At 39.6% G+C, this 21,121-nt stretch overlaps 1 protein-coding gene across 1 annotated transcript; it reads right to left on the bottom strand.

Annotated features, from left to right (window-relative positions):
* Positions 1-291: 291 nt before the first annotated feature.
* On the bottom strand, positions 292-20,221 carry CABYR (calcium binding tyrosine phosphorylation regulated). The gene is made up of 5 exons (XM_004420997.3): positions 20,055-20,221; positions 19,902-19,955; positions 4,665-5,945; positions 1,903-2,506; positions 292-375 (listed from the first exon to the last, which is right to left on the bottom strand). The coding sequence occupies exons 1-4, from the start codon at positions 20,200-20,202 to the stop codon at positions 1,908-1,910; spliced, it is 2,082 nt and encodes a 693-aa protein (XP_004421054.2). The 5' UTR covers positions 20,203-20,221; the 3' UTR covers positions 292-375; positions 1,903-1,907.
* Positions 20,222-21,121: the final 900 nt, after the last annotated feature.

Raw genomic sequence — 21,121 nt, 5'->3', positions numbered from 1 at the left:
GCAGTTAGCACTCAGTATTCTCTAGGTAAGTACAGTATGATAGTGAGGTGCTACTGTATTCACTTGGTGTGAATGCCACACACGGAATTATCAAGTGGGAACACCTGGGTAGAAAATGTGTGACTAGATCTGCTAGAGTGGGAATGGTTAAATGTCCCCCCCCCCCCACAATGTATACATAAGAGTTGGAAAATGCTATTGCAATACAAGTCTGAAAAGATTTAAGCCCTTTTGTAGTTGCTTGTTTGTATACCTCCTAAATTACAAAATAAGCAAGACTACAAGGTTTTATGCTTGCATGAAGTTTATTGCTACAGTACGCTTGATGGCAGACTCCACCTTGAACGTCGACTCAAACAGCGTCATATATGGCATCTGTTAGGAATAATGTAAATAGTGAATTGTTTAAATTCAGTCATGGATCTGAACGTGGAAGATCAGAACTGCAAGGTCTACCCTCCTGCTCTGTTAGAAAGCTCTGAATTAATCAGTTACCTGTGCATTTGCGCTAAAATAGCCTAGCATTTCATGCCGAAAGCAGCCATTTTGACAATTCCACTAAAAGTCTACAAAGAGGATGAATAAATGTACATAGCCCTAAGATATTTTGATAACTAAGAGTTGTCTCCCTAAATATAGTAACTGTAGTACTTGAACCTGCCTATGAATGAAATCTAGCTTTTGTCCATCAAAAGATGTTCAGCTTGAAATTCCCACAAATTGTTTTCAGTAACTGAACTTATTGGTGTATGGGTATAACACTTGTGCTATATTCTTAACTCTCCCTGCTTCCTCTATTGACATCCTCCTGACTTCTAATCCTTTTCCACATAGCAGCCAGCAGGATCTGTCATTCTTCTGGCTTCCCATTGAACTTTTAATCCAACTGTCTCCTTGGTATGCAGGGGCCTTGAATTACATGGTCCCTTCTTCATGTCTACCGACTTCATCTTATGCACTCTCTCCCAGCCAGTCTCATTTTGACCTACTTGCAGTGTCTTGAACCCCCATGCTCCTTTCTGTCCTAGGACACTGTGGGCTCTTAGCAAGGCTGACTCCTACTCATACTCAGGTGTCAATTTATATCTGGGCCTGAACACTCTATCTAATACAGGAGGGCCTGTATCACTCCTTGTTGGTTTTCTTCATAATACATCACATATTGTACTTTAGTTTTTTTGTCCGTCTCTCCCACCAAGGTGTGGGTTCCATGTTTGTTCCCTCTACTGTACACACATGGGGGAGGAGGGGCTAGCACAGTACATGGCATTAAGTACTGGTTGGATAAAAAATTAAAAAATGATTTGTGAGTGATAAAACTGTCTCATCTATGGTTAATTTCTTCTATGGTTAATTGTTTTAGCTCTTTAATGTATTTCCAATCTGTCCATTCTACCATAAATATTTACTCTTAAGAGGGAATAAACTTAGTGCATTGATTGGGTGCTCCATATATATAATCTCTTATCTCTTACCTTGCTCTCCAGTTGTTCCCAGCTCTTATGTTTTGTCTCTGTCCCTCCCCACCCCTTAAACATGATAACTAAAGTATAAAGTTCCCACATAAAAATGTCTTTTTTTTTTTTTAAATCCACACCCTTTTAGCATCTTCCATGGGGCTAGACAGAACCAGGTATTCAAAGGTGATTGAGTTGATTGGTTCACGTATTAGGGACCAGATCCTTGGTGTGAGTCATTATGGTGCAGTGTACCTGCTGTGCATTTATTCATAACTGGTGAGGAAGTTGCAGGCAATAACCACATCAAATTAGAGCATACCTCAACTCACTGCATATCTCAGTCCAATTTCTTAAAATATCTCAATATCAAGGTCAACAAATCAAAATGCTGAAAACTCAAGTGTGTTAAGGTCCATGTATTATGGTAGGAAAATTTACCTACCAGTTTTAAGTTTCTGCTTTGCGAACATGGGCAGTAGTCACAGTTATTTCTCCAGCAATACCATAACTTCCAAAGGGAGTACGTTTGTCACCAGATCCTGAACCTTTTTTGGCTACATCTTCTACTGGGAAAGCAACAGAAAGAAAAACTGGGCTTTGTGGTCTGGGGACATCTTGTCCACTTGTAGGAGGACTACCATTCTGGGGCTTTGGGGTATGTTTCTGGAATTTCTGATCTGCAGGAACAGCAATGGGTACTTGTACTGCAGCATATCTCTTCATGGCATCTGACTGAGAAACAACAGTATGTCCAGGAAGAGGTTTCCAATCCTGTACTTCCTGAACATTTGAGCCTACTAAAATAAAAGGTGGGGCACTGGTCTTCTTGCTGTCGTCCATCATCACATAAGTTGGAGAAGTAACTTTCGGTGGATGCTGCAGAAACTGTGGATCCTTAGGATTAGATAAATAGAGGGTTGCTTGGGGGAAAGGCCCAGGTGCAGGTGGTGGTGATGGGCGACTTTGTTGATTCATATCAGTTAGACAATAAAGGGTCCACATGTTAGAATATGGTGGTGGTTGTCCTGCTTCGCTTGCTGCTATTGCTATAAAAAAAACACAACAACAAAATTTGCAGGCATTAAAGGTTTGGTCTCTGTATCAGGCGCTATGCACAGAAATGTCTTTGTAAATTTTTTTATATATAAACAAACAGCTGTAGTAATATGTGGCATAAAGCATGCTATAGAGAGGCTAAATAAATTGTGTTTGGTAATGTGAAAGAAGAGAGATTCTGTACAGTTGGAAAACGAGAACAATGTTGCGATAGCAAGTGTCAGGGACACTAGAGTTGTGGCTGAAGAAGCAATCTCATTCTAAGTTGCTGTTTTCAGGTACTTAAACTTTAGACATGGCTTCTACAGGGTCCTCAGAGAGGAAATGGAGAATTAACATATTTGGCTTTACCAGAAAAATCAAGTGAACAGTATGTTAAGCCATTGAAAATGTGTTAATGCATCTGCATAGTGATTTTTTCTTTACTAAAGAAGTCAGTGCTCAGTCATCTTTTGATCACATAATCAAATCTCTGGCCCTTCACAGGCACCATTATCTCCCATTAATTTGTCACCACACACAAAACTACATAATCTAGAACTCAGAACCGCAGAGAGCACCCCTTTTAGGCAAGGCTTGAAATCACAGGTCCTAGATGGCAGTAAAAGGCTGGCTGGTCCCACAGGGGTTCTTTAAGAAAAAAGAGGTCTAGAAGTGCCATCCATCTACTGACACCAAGGAATCTATAATGTCAAGTTTGACTTGCCTAATTAAGACAGTACTGTCTTGGAGAACTGAGTCCCAGAAGACGGGATGATGGAGAAAAGGTTCCTGATGGAGGAGCTGCACTTTGCCCAAATGTTCCGAGTTCACCTTTTGAACACAGGACCACGTATCCCTGATGCAGCTTTTTTTCTTCCCCAGAAAAGAAAATAACACTATGCACATGATTAAACTGATGTTTTCAACAGCTTCGCATACTTTCAATCGATCTTTCTTGAAGCTAATTTAAAAATACGCACAAGCCAAGTCTTCAGGGTTTTTTTTGTTGTTGTTTAATATCCTCTTAGTGCTTTGGAAACAGTTAAGCACTTGAGAACAGTAACTTGGTAGGGAAGTGCTGCTTAAGCCACAAGTGTAATGCCAGTTCCACACGCTAGACTGCCAACACTGCCCTCTGCCTTTTCAGCTGTGCAGAATCCCTGTCACACTGCCAGACAGAATTTGATCTCTAAACACCTGCTTTGGTAACACTTCTTTATCATTCCGGCTCTGCTAAGAATCAAAGTTGAGAGAGTTTCTGCAAAAGGAATGGAGGAGGTTGGCTCATGCATTTCCCATCTATCCCTAAAGGGAGAAGGGCCCCCGCAATTGTCTAGATGGGGCAGGAGGGTGGGCAGACCAAACACCATAATTAGATTGAGATGGAGGTCAAATCATGTCTGTGTCACAGGAAAGCATTGGTGATAGTTCAGCAGCCAAGAGAGCAACCTGATTTTGGCACTTGTCGGGGAAACTGATGAAGCCAGTCACCTTAGCTGCATCCATTATTGCTCAAGAGCCTCCCTGTCCTTTCTGCTGCTGCCACCTCCCTGCTCCCCTGTGTGACAGAACTTCAACCTGACCTGTCCTCTCTCTATCCAGTTATGAAGCTGCTCCCTCGGCTGCAGGAAGCTCCCAGGCAGGAAGTCAGTGCTTGAGCCAGCTCCCCAAACCTGGTTGCAGAGCTCTCCTGACTCAGCGCGAAAGCAGAGTCAAACACACCACCATTTCTTTCACTTTTAAAATGCCACAGCCTATGTAAATGCATTGCTGTAGTCTGATTTTACATTCACAAGTGAGAAATTTCAAACCAACACCCCCTAATTACAGTTTTGCAATAGGAGTATTCAGATCACATAAATGTATTTTGTACCTCACAACAGGCTCTAATGTTTTTCTCTATATAATATGTCCAAAAGAATAACACAAAAGTGCTAGATGACCAAACTTTGAGGCCAAGCTTTGGTGGTGTTGCTTTCAAGTCACTCATCTCATAAGAGTAAAATCTCAAATATCACAAAGCCTTTAAATAGGTTTGGCATTTTAAAAACTATTTAAAATAAAGATTTTTGACCAGTCTGCAGGGAGCCTACCTAGATGGTTGCCTAAAATACAGATGTCACCTGAAATGTAATTTTTAATTTTGTAAGTATCTAATTTTCTTACCTGGCTCCATCAAACCTTGTTCAGGTGCTGCTTCCCATTCTGGTTCAATTTCTGGTTCAGTAAGACCTTCTGGAACAGGAGGGAAGGGGCCACTAGATGATCTTACAGATGCACCTGAGTGCACTGCTTTCGCAGCTTCCCCAGAGAGCACAGGTGTGACCTCCATCTCCTGGAATGCAGAGTATTCCCAGGACTGCTCCTCTCCAGGACTGCCAGGGACCATGGCCATGATCTCCACTTCAAGATGCAGAGATTTTTCAGAGCCTACTGCTTTGGTAGAGCCCTCTGCATCCTGGGATTGTGCAGGCTGACACTTCAAAGAGGTGTCAGAGAGCAGAACTGTTGCTTCTGCCTCCATATGTACTGAGGAATCATATTTTGCATTCTCCTCCAACTGTGCAAATTTTGCAGAACCTACAGATTTTTCAGACATGTCTGAGGCCATCGCGCCTACTACAGGTGTGGAACTAACTGGTGGTGACTGCTCATCTTCTTTAAGACAAGCAACGTGATCAGTAAAAGGGATAACTATTTGTTCTGGTATTTGCTCAACATAAGTAACTCCTTCAGTCACAGGCTCATCTTTATAGATAGATGATATATGAATGGTTGATGTAACTGCAATATCAGCCTGCAAAGGGACCTCAGGAGCTTGATCATAAGCAGGAGGTTCTTGTTCATCCTGCAAGGGGAATGAGGAAGCCATTGATGGTTCAGCCTGGTCTTTAGGTTTAGAACCCACATCTACATGGACAGTTTTTTGGCTCAGAACCTGCATTGCTACCATCTGTCCAGAATACAGAACAGGAGGGGCCACCACACTATCTTCAGCAGCCTCTGAGCTCAGCACCTCCTCAGAAAAAACAGGCATACTTGTTGCCACATCCACCATTAAAATGTCAGATTGATCAGAATGAACAGATGAAACTTTACCTAACATCTGAGCAGCAAACTGAGCTGGGTCAGCTGGGACATAGGCAAACTCTGGTGAGACAGCTGCTTGAGATGGCGATGAGGGTGGGGTAGTAATCTTAGGGGTGGATGGTTTCGAAGGACCACAAACTGCCTCAGCTGTCTCCTCAGGCTCGGAGAGCAGTTCAGCATGAACTGATGGGAACTGAGTGGTTTTGTTGCTAAATAGTGGTCCGGCTATATTGTCCTCCTCTGTGTCTGTAGATTTTTCCATCCTTGCAGGTTCTTGGGAAACTACAGATGTTCTTTCTGATTCTTTTATACATCCTGGTTTCTTCTCTTGTGACGTTCCTTCTGACCACTTCTCTACTAAAGATAACAGCCAGATGAGTTAATAAGCATATATTCCCCAAAAAAAGAATTTTAAAGAAAGCAGTAATAGGTTGACCATTCAAATGTCAATATATACACAAGAACAAAAGAGTTTTGCTTTATTTCCAACATATGTGATTTAGTGTGAGTAATAAAACTTTCCCGTCCTTATCCACTCAAAAGATACCTCAGTTCATTTCCTCAGAAATAAGTGACTCTAAGTAGCACAGCAACAAAACTAATAATCAGATACCACTTTCAGCTGGTCAGCATCAGGAGAAAGATCATAACTCTGCCTAGAAATAAGGAAGCTGAAAACCTCCATGGAAAACACTCCTGATCCAAACTTCCTCACAAAACTAGAGGGGAAAAACAAAGACTTCAACCTGGGCAATAAACTATCTAATCTTCAGCTGGTGTAATAACTTAGTAATGAAACAAATTCTGTCATATTAATAAAGGCATTCCTCAATTTAAGAAAATTGGTTTATAAAGTTTAACTTAATGAATTGGAAAACTAGGCGACTACAGGATATTTTTACATTAGGAAACATCATATATTCTAACCTAAAAATGGTAGCTCCTGCTGGCGAGGTGTGATAATGCAGCCAAAGTCATACTGACCCAGATAAAAGGAGCAGAAAGAGATCTCTGGATCCATAAGTGTGGACTCAGTGAATCCTAAGGCATGAGGAAAATTCCCATGGCTTGGAAGGTCAAGACAGCTGATGACATATAGAAACTCCTAAAGCTGAAAAATTGCTGTAAAATTATTGTCTGGACTCAGCATTCTGTTCATCACCCACACACCACTTTAACCACCTTAGTCATTACTCATCGAATGTTTTCACATCTGCTTACTTTACTGAAGATTTTCTCTTGGGGAAGCATTTCCCTAATATCATAGTGAAATCTGCGGGAAAAGAGAATTTGCTTTACAAGAATTTGTTTGCTTCAAGTCAAAACTTTGTTTGAAGACGTGTTTTCATAGGTTCAGCTGCTTTCCAAAGAACAGTGTCCTACAGTGTCTCCTTCCACAATAGCTGCTGAGTCCCTGTAAACTCAAGCAAGGTGTCTAATTATGGACATGGATACCACACCAAATGCTCACATGCAGAGAAAAGTTTCAAAAGGACAGAAAAGCCACATCTACTATTACCTCCATCTGCTTAGAACAATAACCTTCTTTTCCTAACCATTCACCTCTTTGGGACTTCCCCATCCACTTTTTAATAAAGCCATTTATCTACCAATACACTTGACTGAGTGCTTATGCTGTGTGCAAGATACTGTACTAGGCACTGTTGAGGATATAAAGATTATTAAGACAAGGCCTCATAAAGCTTACATTCAGTGGGGGGATAAGATTGATATGCAAATATTTTAGGTAAAAAAGTATACATACCTAATAATGGTCCTAATAAAGATCTATGGAAGTTCAGAAGAGGAAAAAAACTCCTCAGGCTGGAGGAATAAGGGAAATTTTATTCAAATAAGCTTGGCCTTACACTTAAGATATAGAAAACTGAACAAAAAACTTTGTTCCCATCATAACAAGGAAAAGCCAGAAAAACCACAAAATAACTTTTCTTGAGCCCATCAGAGAGCAGAATCACAAGGCACTCAAGTAACCTGATTTCCAAAGAGCAACCAGCCCCTCCAAGTAGAGAAGGGCTACAAGAACTGTCTCATCTGTGGCAGGGCCCAGAAAGGAGAGGCCACCACCACACTAGCTGGTAAAGTATCAGCTAAAATCTTAATGTACTGCTAAAGGCCAAATGTGGGCTAGGATATCAGTCTGGAATAGCCCTCAACTCCAGACCCACTGAGAGTTCACACTTGCTCACAAGCACTTTTCCATGGGCCTCACATGAAAAATGGAAGCAGGGTAGAAGATCAGAAGAGGGATCCTATATCAACACCAAGCAGAGGTCTCCTACCACTGGGGCAATGGCAAGAAACACTGACTCAAGAGTGACCACAGATACAAGGTAGAGTTTGGTTGCCACATTGATGACCAGCACAAACACTGAGAAAGCCCCACCCCCAAGACCCAGGTGCAATGGCCAGCCTAGGCCAGAGAACTCCCCTACCCTGACCAACAGCCCAGCACCTAGTAACAAGAAACAGCAGGCTGCCCCTGCGTGAGGGGCAAGAGTGTGGGGAGAGACATCCTCTCTGGTGCAGGCTGGAGGGGAAGGCTGAAAGCGGAGAGTGAAGCCCAGGCACAGAGAAAACCCTCAGCACCCCAGCCCCACCCTCAGCACAAGGTAACAGCAGCCCACTGCTAAAGGAATCTGAAGGCTGTGGTACAGAAGGTAATGAGAGCCACGACAAAAGCCAAGCCCAGCGTTGGACTAGATTGACCTACCCACCCCTACACCAATTCAAGGCCTCTAAAACTCTGTTTTCGCTCAGAAGGTCTTAAATTCCCCAACCAATGATTTATTTACCATGAGAATTTTCAAGAACCTAAGCAGTCGAAGGATTGATTTACTGCAATCTCTAGATTGCCTGCATGGGACCTCTGTGATACATTACTTACATGATATAATTTCAGCAACTCTGGAAAGGCCCCCGTGCCCTTTTAAAAGTGTCTACCTCACAGGCTTGTCGTACCTGAAATTATATCTAGGAGATTAATCCCCAGGCTTAACATTTTTGCCTCTAGAAGTCCTCTATTAAATAACCATTCTGGAAAGGTAAAGCATTATGTAATCATGAATCATTAACAACTCATCAGGGAACTGATGATATTGCTTTCTTCCCTACAACTTTTTCATATTAAAAAAGTAGATGAGAAGATCTGGGTTTCAGTCCTGACTGTGATTTGATTGCTGCATTACCTTGGCCAAGTCAATGGCTCTGAGCTTCAGCTTCTCATCTGTAAAATGAGGGTTATAATTCTGACCTTAGAGTTTTTGTGGAGACTAAATGGAATCATTCATCTGAAAGTGTTCTATAAACTGTAAATCACATATAAATGAGGAAAGAATAAATCAATACCTAGTTAAAAAGAGACAGAAAAGTTTTGAAATGACATCAAATTAAAAATTATAAACCTCACATCTTTAATTCAGCTTTGATTAAAATTAAATTGGCTATTTCCTAAACTGGGTGATAAAATGCAGTGGTTTTTTTTTCTCATTTATAATATATGTATGTGTGTCTGTGTACATGTGTATATGTATATATACACATGTATATGTCATATATACTATTTTGGATATATTGCATAATTCTAAAAAATTAAGTTGAGATAACGATGCCTTAAGCTTTAAGAGTGTTTTTGAAAATGCAAACTACTGGATTAACCATTTGGCTTTGTTTAGAATACATGAGAAAATGTTAGCAAACATATGCATACTAGTTACCATGTATATAACTTAAATCTATATTGAGTTCCTGTCAGTATCTGTTTACTAAGAAAGGTAAAGAATAGATAAGGAAAACAGATTGGTGGTTACCAGAGGAGAATGGGGTTGGGGAAGGGCGAAAGTGGTAAAGGGGCACATGTGTATGGTGACAGATTAAAATTGGAAAATTGGACGGCTGGTGGTGAACACAATACAGTCTATACAGAAACTGAAATATAGTGATGTACATCTGAAATTTACACAGTGTTGTACGCCAATATTACCCCAATAAAATAATTAAAAAAGAAAAGTAAAGAGCTTTTCTCTAATGTTTTAAGATCTGTTTTAATAATTCCAAAGACTGCTGACTTGTAACCTTGAGATTATGTTTGTACAGAAAACTGTATTTCTTCAAGTTGTAAACTAGGTTTGCTACAGGTTAATCTTACTTATCAACCTTATGAAGATTAACCCAGTAAGACTTCAGTGATCTGGTTCTACTTAAACTAACACAAAAAAACTGGACAGACTCTCAGAATTAAGAACCTAATTAAAGGCATTCCTCCCTGTAAAGTTTCCTTTTAAGTACAATCAAGTGACTAATTGATTAAAACTCAGTGTAGAATCCTGATTTTCTGTAGAACCAATGAGATAAAGAGATAAGTTCCAAGCATACAATATTTCCCGGAATAGGCAGAACTCATGTGGAGACGTGGGGTGTTGGGGCACATAACTGGCAGGAAAGAATAAGAAGAAAGGCTATTCTGGCACTAACAGGAAGTCTGAAAGGTGTCAAAGACAAGAGGAAAATAAGAAGCAGGACATAATAGGAGACAGGAGAGGTGATTAACAGGAGAGGAGACAGGAGATAAGGACTGGAGGTGGGGAACTCACAGTAGAGTGCTTGAAGTCCAGAATTTGGAGTAGGTATGGTATACAGTTTTTAAGAGTTTAAAACATAAAAGGATTCCAACTATTACATGTTGAGCTAATTGGAATGAGGAATACCAGAGATGGTAGGCGGTCTGTTTCTTTTCTCCCCTTCCTCTCTTTCTTCCATTCATTCTTTATTCACCAATTATTAACTTCTATTATGTGACAGAAACTGAGGAATCAAAGATGAATAAGACCTCCTAAAGAGTACCGTCTGATTAAGGACAGACGCACTTAAACAGATGATTATATGACAATGTGGTCAGTGTAGTGACTGAAATATGTATGGGGTACAAAGGCTTTTAGGTAATTGTCGTTAAGCTTTGAAAAAGAGAAGCAGCAGGTAAGAAAGGGGCCCCACACAATCGCCCCACCCAAAATGCCAAAGAGCCCCTCTGGAGAAGGGGCTTAACCAACCCTGTCCATTCTGATTTCCCTTATCAGAAGCTTTATCAGCCTCCCTTGGCCAATGGGACAGAAGTGGAAGTCTGTTAGGAGACTTGGAAATATTTTCCTTTCTTAACGAAAAGCACAAGTGTCACTGGTGCCACCACTTTCTCCTCCTTCCTAACTTAAACATGGACACAATGCCTGGAGCAGTGGTGTGAGGGGACAAGTAAAATACGCTAAGAATGGAGAGCAGAAAGCCTAGATAATTGATGCTTTATTATTATAATATTAGCAGCAGAATGAACACCACTTCCAGATATCTTTTTTAAGTCACTGTTAATTGGTTTTCTGTTACTTGTAGCTGAATGCTTTCCTAACTGATATGGGGCATAAATTAGAAGTAGTAAAGAAACATGAAAGAGGGGGATAGTGGTATATGTTGCTTTTTAGATGCCATGTCTGTTTTTATTCCATGAATTCTGTAATACCTATTTTCTCACTGGGTATTTGTTGAAGTCCTTACCTTAAGATTTAGAACAACTAGATAATACATCTGTATTTTTTTTTTAACTTACTGCCCATAAAAATCTGGGTTGTGTGCCATACACCCTCTCCTCTGTAGTGTAAGGCTGGTTATCAAGATGATGATGATTCTTTTGGATTTTCTACATCACAATCAGGTCACGTGTGAATAAAGCAGTTTTACTTCTTCCTTTCTAATATGTATTACTTTTTTCTCTTTTGTTTTCTGTTTGCCTTATTGCACTGACTAGAACATACAGTACATGTTGAATAGAAATGATATTAGACATCACTGTCCTGGTTCCAGTCTCAAAGGGAAAGTATTCAATATTCCCCATTAAGAATAACATTAGCTATAAGTTTTTTTATGCATACCTAAATTATCAGATTTAGGAAGTTCCCTTTTATTCCTCATTTGCTTATAAACTTCTTTAAAAGTATTTCTTGTAGAGCAGGTCTAACAGCAATGGATTCTCTCAGCTTTTGTCTATGTGAGAATGTCTGTATTTTGCTTTCATTTTTTAAAGGACCTATCCACTAGGTATATATTCATTTTAAGTTGGCAGTTTTTTGCTTTCAGCACTTTAGAGATGTCACTCTATTGTCTTTTGACTTCTATGGTTTCTGTTAAGAGATCAGCCATTTGTCTTATTACCCTAAAAGTAATGTGCCATTTTACCCTGCCTGCTGTCATGATTTTTGTCTTTATCTTTTTCAGCAATTTGACCATGATGTGCTGAAATGTGGTTTTCTGCGTATTAATCCTGTGGGTTCACCAAACTTTTTGACTCTGTAGGTTGATGTCTTTCAGTTAGATTGGGACAATTCTCAGCCATTATGTTTTCAAATAATACTTTTCCATCTACTATCTTTTCTCCTCCTCTGATGCCAGTTACAAACATTAGACCTTTTGATCATGTCCCACATAAGTCTCTTATACTCTATCCTATTGTTTTTCTCTTTAACTCAATTTGAATATTTGCTATTGCCGTTTTTTAGTTTTCTAATTCTGTCTTCTGCTAGTACAGCCATCCAATGCATTTTTAGTTTGCAGTTATGGAATAACCATTTGTTTCTTTTTTTGTGTGTGTGAGGAAGACCAGCCCTGAGCTAACATCTGATGCCAATCCTCCTCTTCTTGCTGAGGAAGATAGGCCCTGGGCTAACATCCGTGCCCATCTTCCTCTGCTTTATATGGGACACCGCCACAGCATGGCTTGACAAGCAGTGCGTCGGAGCACGCCCAGGATCCAAACCCTGGGCCACCGCAGCAGAGCGCACGCACTTAACCACTGTGCCACTGGCTGGCCCTGTTTCTTATTTTTCGAGTCTGTCTCTGTTGAAGTTCACCATCTTTTCATCCATTTTCTCCATCTTTTCAAAACATATTAATCATAGTTATTTTTAGTCCTCATGTCGTAATTCCAATATTTGGATCTTCTTTGAATCTGCTTCTAGTGAGTGTTTTATGTTCTATTTCTTGATTATTAGTCACTTCCTCCTGCTTCTTTGAATGTCTAGTAATTTTTAATTGTATGCTGGAAATTGTAAATGACACATTGCAGAGGCTCTGATTATGTTATTTTCTTCTAAATGGTGTTGATCTTGTTCTAATAATGGCAAATATGATCCTCTTGGTTTTATTTATTTATTTATTTTTTTAAAAGATTTTATTTATTTATTTTTTCCCCCCAAAGCCCCAGTAGATTGTTGCACGTCATAGCTGCACATCCTTCTAGTTGCTGTATGTGGGACGCGGCCTCAGCATGGCCGGAGAAGCTGTTCGTTGGTGCGTGCCCGGGATCCGAACCCAGGCCGCCAGCAGCGGAGTGCGCGCACTTAACCGTTAAGCCACGGGGCCGGCCCGATCCTCTTGGTTTTAGATTTTGATAAAGTAGGTGTATTTCAGCTTTGTTCTTACTCCTAGCACACTGTCTGTATTCCTAAGGTGTGACCTTCCTGGGGTCGCAACTTAATTGCCAGGGTTTTACAAAATTCTCTTCATTTTCGCTGGGCCCAAACTCCAAAGCCTCCCCTAACAGTGTACCACTTCTGAAATCCATACTCAGCTTTCAGTCTCCCAACTCTGCTAAGCCTCCTCAAGCCTTAGTCCACACATGAGCAACTTAGGAGTTGGCCAAAAATCCAAAGGAAATATTTTTGCAGACTTTTGGGGGATCCTTCTCTTCGAATTCCTCCTCTCTGGTACTTTGTCACCCAAATCCCAGCCACATTAGTAGCCCCAACCTTTGCTTCTCTGTTTCTTCTTCCCAGAGAGACTTCCACTCTCTGCTTGGCCTCTATTTCCCGGCACAAGAATTTGAAAATTGCCACTAGGGTGAATATGGGGCTCAATTTCTGTGAATCCCTTCTCCCGAGAATTCAGCACTGGACTTTGTTGTATATAATTTCTCCAGCCTTTATGGTTGTTTATGATAGGTGGGTAAGTCCAATATAAGCTACTCTATCATAGCTGAAACTGAAATCTCTCTTCCTCAACTGAATTTCACCTAGCACGACATCTGGCAATGGTAGGAATTTAAATATTTATTAAATGAAATAATGAAATGGACTTTAAGGACATGTAGGATTTGAAAGGTAGAAAGGGGAGGGAAGGGAACTCCTGAAGAGAGAAGTAGCATAAGCCAAAATCAAATGACTTGAGATTACTTCATATTTTCAGGAGATGACAAGTAGTCTGTCTGGTGCATGAGGTCTATGACGATATGAAATGAGAGAGATGACTGCAAAGGTAGGATAGACTTAGACTGTAGAAAGCTTTGCATGCTATAGTCTTATAAAGGGATAAAAATTTACATACTATGACTTACATGTGAGAAAGCATTATTCTATGTTCTCTAGCTGATCTGAATTTGCATTAAAATGCTCATTTCCTAATGGCAAAATTTACTTGATCTTAGTTAAAAATATTTGTCCCTTCTAGTTTAGAAGTCTCTTTTGGTTAATTATTCAGTCTTTTGGGGTACTGCTCTTTTATCAAAGGTTCTCTCACTTCTATCTAAAGAGGCAATGTGAGTGCTAGGGTAAGCTCTGGCTCTGATCCACATGTTGTCCTTTTCTGCTAGCTCTCAATTACCTCTGGTAGAGGCATAAACCATATTGCCTGGACTCTGGGTGTTGGTCTCACTTTGCTGTATTTACTACTCAAGTGTTTCTACTTTGAGGAAAGCATGGCCTGTTTGCTTATTTCACTCAAGGACAGGGAGATCCCCTTCCTAATTTGGTCCTCTTCTGAGGCCTAGGTGGACGTATTCCCAGCTTGGACATTAGGCACTATAGCTCTCTGCTAGCAGGTTGAGTCACTTCACTTTTTCCCATACTGATTCCTTGCTAGTCAGCACTCTGGGGCAATCTAAACACATCTGGACCCACTAAAAGCCACACACAGGCCATAAGAAACCAGAAATATTATGTCAGGCCCATCTGAGAAAGATTCTCCATTATTTCTAATCTACTGCTTCAAATGCAATTCTTTTATTCAACAAATATTTACTGAATGTCTGATCATGACAACTGTAGGTGTTGAATGTAGCATAAGTCATGCTAAATGCAGTACCAACGCTACCCACACAGCTTCTCTGAAAGGTATGCATTCTTCTAGACAGCACCCAGGAAAGCATAGAACATGCCTTCCGCTCAGATTTTAGGGAATTCCAATCAGAGAGTCCACCTTCCTTATCCCCAGTTTCAATCTCAGCTAGCACTTTTCACGCACTACCCACATCCCAGCACCGCAATCCCACTGCCAAGAAGGACTTTCCATTTCCCTTTCCTTTGCAGCAGGAAATGACCTTATATCCTATCTTTTTTTCCCCTCCTCTATGGCTTATGTAAAGCAAACACTTGATTCTGGTAGCTCTGGCTCTTAAATCAAAACTCAGCTCTGGAAATTCCAAGAAAATCTCTCAACAAAAACAGACTCCTGCAAAACTCCAAATTGTTAGTTGCTTTACTATGAAAATTGGAAACTCAATAGTGAACAATAACTTCCTTGCTCCAGGCTATATTTGCCTTTCCCCTAAGGCAAATGAATGCTTCAACAGGTGGAGATCAACAGAGCAAACAGGAATAATTAGAGGTTATCTGAAATCAGTGTACACTAGTTTAATATTTTTCAAAAGTATCCCTACAACACTGAAGAGTTTGGATTTTGTGAAAATAGGGAGCTATCAAAGTTTCTTGACTGCAGAGTGATATACTTAACTTATAAGGCCCAAGATGTTCTTCCTGCATGTATTGACTGTCTCCTAGTGTTCCTGACCTCATCTTGGCAACCTAGTCTCCTGTCCCAGCTTTCCTAGTTTGCCATATCTGCTTTCCATCCCAGCCCCCTCCTCTCTTAATCCTGACCCTGTGTTTCTGTCCCTAGTCTGACGATCTGACCCCATTCTTGACTATACCATTTGCTCAGTGATTTATTTGCCTTCTTTAGTATGGACTATTGCCCAACTGATTAGTCTTACCACAATGGAAAGGCACGAAAGACCTAAGCCCCCTCCCAGATAATCATTCAAATCTTCTTTAAACTTAATGAAATTATTACCTGGGTACAAATTACCACCCTGCCTAGGTATAAATTACCACCCTGCCTAGGCAAATGCAAGACTTCAAGAAATAAAAGGGTCATTGTGGCAGAATACCCATCCCTGTTTAGGCAATCAGTATATCCTTACTTGAAAAAATGCCCAGGAAAGTACAAAGTAGCACCAGAGCCTCCAAAATTTAGTATGGATAGCCCTGAAATAGATATATTCCTTGTTTGTTTAATAAGAGTGGATAGGCACAAGTATGTGTAACCAACTACATAAGGCAGAAAAATAGAATTTGGCATAAGAATTAAACTAAAAACATTATTTATTATGAATATTTAATATGAATAAATAACTCAAGACAATACTTAATGACATGTATAACTGCTATGGTGTTGCAGAGGAATTGAAATTGGGCCCAATCAGCAGCAGTAGTTATGACTATTATTACTATTACATTGTCACGCAAAGAATGTCCAGGATTAGTTAGCAAAGTTAACAGGGTAACTCAGTTGGCGATCCAGGTAGGCTAGGCTTTCTTGATTCTTCATAAGAGGTGGCTATTTCCTGACCCTGTTGGAAGCCAAGACAGGGCTGATACTGGAAACTGGACTCAATTAGGCTTAGGGGGATGGAAGATGATAGTGGTGTTGAGATCTCACTTGCCACTCTGAAGGAGAAACCACTCCCCTCTTCACTGAGTGGTGAAAACATTAGAATTAGCACAATCTGGCCTTCAGGTTCCACACAAGAAGGTGACAGGGGAGAAAAAAGTGAAATAGTGGGACATAATCTGGGGAAAGGAAGCTGAAATTCTTCTCCCTTCACTCTTTCAGTTCAAGAATTTAAGATTTTTCTAGAGGGATCCAAGAATGTTGCTTACTCTATTACGGAAAGAGAATGAGTCATGCTACTAGGAAGATCTTCATGCTACTAGGAAGATCTAAGTTTAGATCCTAACTCTACCAATTACTTAATATTTAGAAGCTTACAAGTTATTTAATCATTCTCAAGTATCAGAACTCTCTTGAGTAAAATTGCAATGATATCACCTACCTTATAAAGTTGTCTTCTTTTCCTAGCATATACTAAGTGGTAAAACTTAACAGACAACTCTTGCCTTAAAATATTGCCTGAGTTTCTAAAATCTCCTTAATTAATGATTTGGATTCGCTGATTCATATGGTAGTGAGATCTGTTTAATCCAATTGCAGAAAAACAAGAGGAGGATCCAAGAAAGTGTTTCACAGCATGAGTTGCTTTGGAAATGGGCATATGTGAGTGAAACGTCACAATGGAGGCCTGGATAGAGCCAGAGACCATCCTAAAGATCCTAGGCTCTGGAAAATGGGGGAAAAAGATAAGAGACGACAGAGAAGTGAGAAAAGCTTGCTCTCATGTCTGGTTCTTTTCCTCCTCCCTCACCTGACTCTGCATGAAAATTTGAAGTCACTGGGGAGATGGGTAAACAATATTGGTTCTAGAGGCCTACCTAAAATGGGGCTCCTTGTAGGAAAAATCTCAGAATGAAGTGTTCAAACAAAACAAATGATATGTGCAGGATGTACTTATCTTCACGATTTTCATGCATATAGGCAGCTTGGTAGTAATGCTGCTAGGCAGTGAATGAACCAGTTTGGAAATAACTTTGGAGGATACAGCATCCCCACTGAATGTTCTTATGAAACACATGTCTTTCATGCTTACATCTAATATCCGGAGATGAGTGGGGACCAATGCACTAGGGATTTAGCTCTTGCCCATATCACCAAGTTCTAATACCTGGTGCTGTGCTGAGGCTGAACTAGCCTCATGCTGAAGAGACTAAAAGACCAGAATAACGGTAAGTTGACTTAGTCTTCAAAGAACGGTTCATTTCCCCATATTGCAAGTCACTGAAAGCTTGGGAGAGCCACAATCCTTGGGACCAACAGAGCCTGTAGGGTATTACAGATGCCACCATCCATATTTAAAACTGGGATTCACATAACAGAAGTTCTATTTACAGGAAGGAGAAGATGTCACCTGTTATAACTACATTTGTATCATAGAGAACTGAATAACTATACAGCCAAATTTACCCAGAACTCCCACAGGAATAGCAGTTGGGGAATTAAACCAGTCAGAAGGTAGGACGATGTCACTCAGGGCAGGAAATACTCTACCAAGTGGGAACCTTATGGTGCCTGTATATCCCCAGATAGTCCCTCTTTAGCCCAGAGTGATGCTTTCCTGGATATAGTTGGACTCAGGCAGTCTCTATGATAGAACCCAAGTTAACGGATATGGTTTCTCCATTAAGTAAACCATTTGGGATGACAATAAAAGGCAGATGAACAAATGAGCCAAACTGATATTAGATGGTAACACCGAACTATTTATTTTCTGGTCATCCTTTCATATTACCTTCCCATCTCCCTGGTAAACTAGAACAAGCAGTTTGTTTCTACTCTGCTGTCTGAAGAGCAATCTGTTTCTCCAGCCATACTGTGAGTTTGCTTTCAGGATTATCTATATCTATATCAATTTCCTCGATATCTGTGGTTACTGGAGGAGAAAAGCAGCAATATCTCCTACCCTCTACCTCCATCAAAAGTATGGCTGCTCCATTAGTTTAGTCTGTTAATTTTGAACACTGAGATTCAAAGACATTAACCCAGCTGGACCAAAATCCACATAAATTTAGTCCACTTGCTAAGTAGAATGGTGGGAAAATCCTTCAGTAAACAAATTAGCCTCAAAGGCTACCAGTTAGTTACTTTCCACCATAAAGATTCACTGACTTTATTGCCATTCTCAAACATAGCAAGCCTGCACACTCCCAATCCTCTCAAACATAGCTCCCGGTATAGAGGACAGAAGTACAAAGGCCATAATAACCTTGACTGCCTGGGAAACCAGATTCATGCGGAGGCAGAGAATGGTCAATGTTCTAGCACTTGTCTGTATATCCTGCTGGTGGTAAGCAAATCCTAGACCTGTGTCCCATGGTAGGCTGAGAACGCTATCGAGACCCTGCAGGGAAGCAGCCAGACTAGACAATAAAATATTCTTGAACTGTCAAATGCTGACTCTCACTCGCTACTCTTAATCTTGCTTTCTGTTTTGGGTGTCTCTTTCACTGCAGATCCAAACTCTCATGATTTTTACATTTTCCTAGGTCTTACTCCTGATTTCTCCCTATCTTGGTTATCTATTAACATCACCAAAGTGGCAGAGTATAAAAGCGGGTGAAACTCACTGATCCTATCTTTTCTTTCTCTCTGATCATTCTAAGATGTTGGTCAGCCAATGTAGCAAGAATTAGTTATTTCCCACGGTGACCATGAGTCTCCATTTTCTCCATGAAATCCTGCCAAAAGCTTTCTTACTATTCTTTTAGACATGTGTGCCTGTTCTTGGGATATGACCAATATATCCTCTTTTGCTTATAGCGATCTTCCCAAATTTGCATCATGTAAACTTTGCCTTTCTCATTTCTCCCCCTCTGATTTTTTTCATTGCTCCTCTGTCAACTCAGTTTCATGCTGCATGTTCACATAAGATAGACATTTATACGTATACACACAAAACACAACTTTTTTTCTAAGCAGATATTCAGCCCTACGTCACAGAGATAGGCTGGAAGAGACCACTTTCTATGAAAAACTTATCTCTTCCCTACATAGAGAGACTTGTGGAATAGAAAAGATGGTCATGACACCTAATTGATCTCCTGTCCTCCAATCTGGACTGCAATTAAACCATCATGGGGTGAAAAAAAAGGGTGGTTAACCATTTCTTTATTAAAAAATATTCCAAGAAGAGTGTTTATACAACTTTCCTAAGCAACGTATCTCACTATAATTTGAGTCTTTATTACTACAAAATACAATTCTCTTCAAGTTCACTGTACTTCCCTAAAGACAGGGCATTTTGGAAAGGGTTTGAGTCATAGTTTACACATACTTTTCTAGGTGTTATTGTACCAAATGGTTTGCAAAAGATGAGTGTTTCCTATGTGTGTCTTTTTAAGATTTAAAATCCTCCAAAATGTCAGTCCTCAAATTTTTTAAAAAGCTGATTCAATAATAAAAATAAAGCATTGGTATGATTATTTAAACAGAAAATATTTGTGGGCATCAGTAAGTCTGAATGTACGCTAGTAATGATGCAATAATTTATAAATATTATTATTAAACTATTATTACTGTGGCACTTACCTTTAATCTGATGAAATTGTTTAACCAGATCTTTTATATCCAGAGAAGTATTCCCTGAAGGAATAAATACAGTAAATCAGATACATAAAATTTCCAACTTAAAATGCTTTCTTTTTCAAAGCAACAAATATATAATCTAAGGCAATAACAAACCTTCTCTAAACACAATAAGTTCTTTAAAATAAACTGCTGCAAACTGGGTGATGTTTGGTGGATTGGTTTTGAGAACGGCTCTGCTAACTCCCTCAAGCAGAGTCTTGAGGCCATAAGGTACAACAAGTCTGGGCTTTGAAGAAATCATTTTGGCAGGATGTCTGTAATCTCAACTATAATGAAGAAAAACAAAGTCTTATAAATACTATATTAGTTTTTTATTAGAATATTTCTATGAGTTAACTATATTTTCTAAGACCAAATCTGTCTATTAAAATTATTAATTTTTCTTCTAATCTCTAGGTATTTATTCTAGTAAAATGGGCTAATTATTGATGGTAGTTTAAAAAAAAAAACATTATCAATAGCTTATTATGTGCAGATGAGCAATCTATTACTATTAAAGAAATCCATGGGAAAAGCCCTGCCAGGGACTCCAGGATGATACTCAAAACAATGAATCAATAAACAAATGAACAAACAAAACCTGTTTCTGTAAAATTCAGTAAAATTTGTGCAGTAAAATTTCAAGGCAATTAAATTAAGTTCACTTATCTGTGTCCAAACAACATCCTTCCAAACCACATGGGCACTGGCTTCTGTACATTCATCATATAGAATTATGAAGTAGGGTTTCTACAAGAAAATGTCTTTTTTCCCCACCCTTCTAAATATATCTCCAGACACACTGATCATCTTTTAAGTATATATTTTTTTGTTTTAAATTTAATATTGCTTTTAACATTAATTAGAGTAGGTATAAGTTACTTGTGGTATTATACAACCCCCCACCCCATACACACCTCTTTCTTTTCTCAAATCTTCCCTTAACCTCTGCCCTAGTGTTCCCCTATCTCTCCCTTCTCCTGCCTTCCTGGATTTTAAGTGGTACCAAGGGTATTGCATAGTCTAACCTGTAATTCTCAGAGGTGCAGAAGTTGCCACCCTAAACTCTGTGTCAATGTTTACACACTCTGTTTCATTCTAAAACATGATTTAAGAAGGCTTATAAATACACGTAAAGAACAAAATTTTTTTTTTTTTAAAGATTTTATTTATTTTATTTT

This window comes from Ceratotherium simum, chromosome 14 (genome assembly GCF_057802395.1).
Source record: "Ceratotherium simum simum isolate JZ-2026a chromosome 14, ASM5780239v1, whole genome shotgun sequence".
NCBI classification, from domain to species: Eukaryota; Metazoa; Chordata; class Mammalia; order Perissodactyla; family Rhinocerotidae; genus Ceratotherium; species Ceratotherium simum.
This window is presented reverse-complemented; position numbering and strand designations above follow the sequence as displayed.

Bases quoted from the DNA above. Each gene is read 5' to 3' on its own strand.
- CABYR (XM_004420997.3), bottom strand. From the start codon at position 20,202: ATGATTTCTTCAAAGCCCAGACTTGTTGTACCTTATGGCCTCAAGACT. The intron at 5,946-19,901 runs GTAAGTGCCACA...TGTTATCTTTAG, and splicing joins ACAATTTCATCAGATTAAAG to TAGAGAAGTGGTCAGAAGGA. The intron at 2,507-4,664 runs GTAAGAAAATTA...TTTTTTTTATAG, and splicing joins ACAAGGTTTGATGGAGCCAG to CAATAGCAGCAAGCGAAGCA.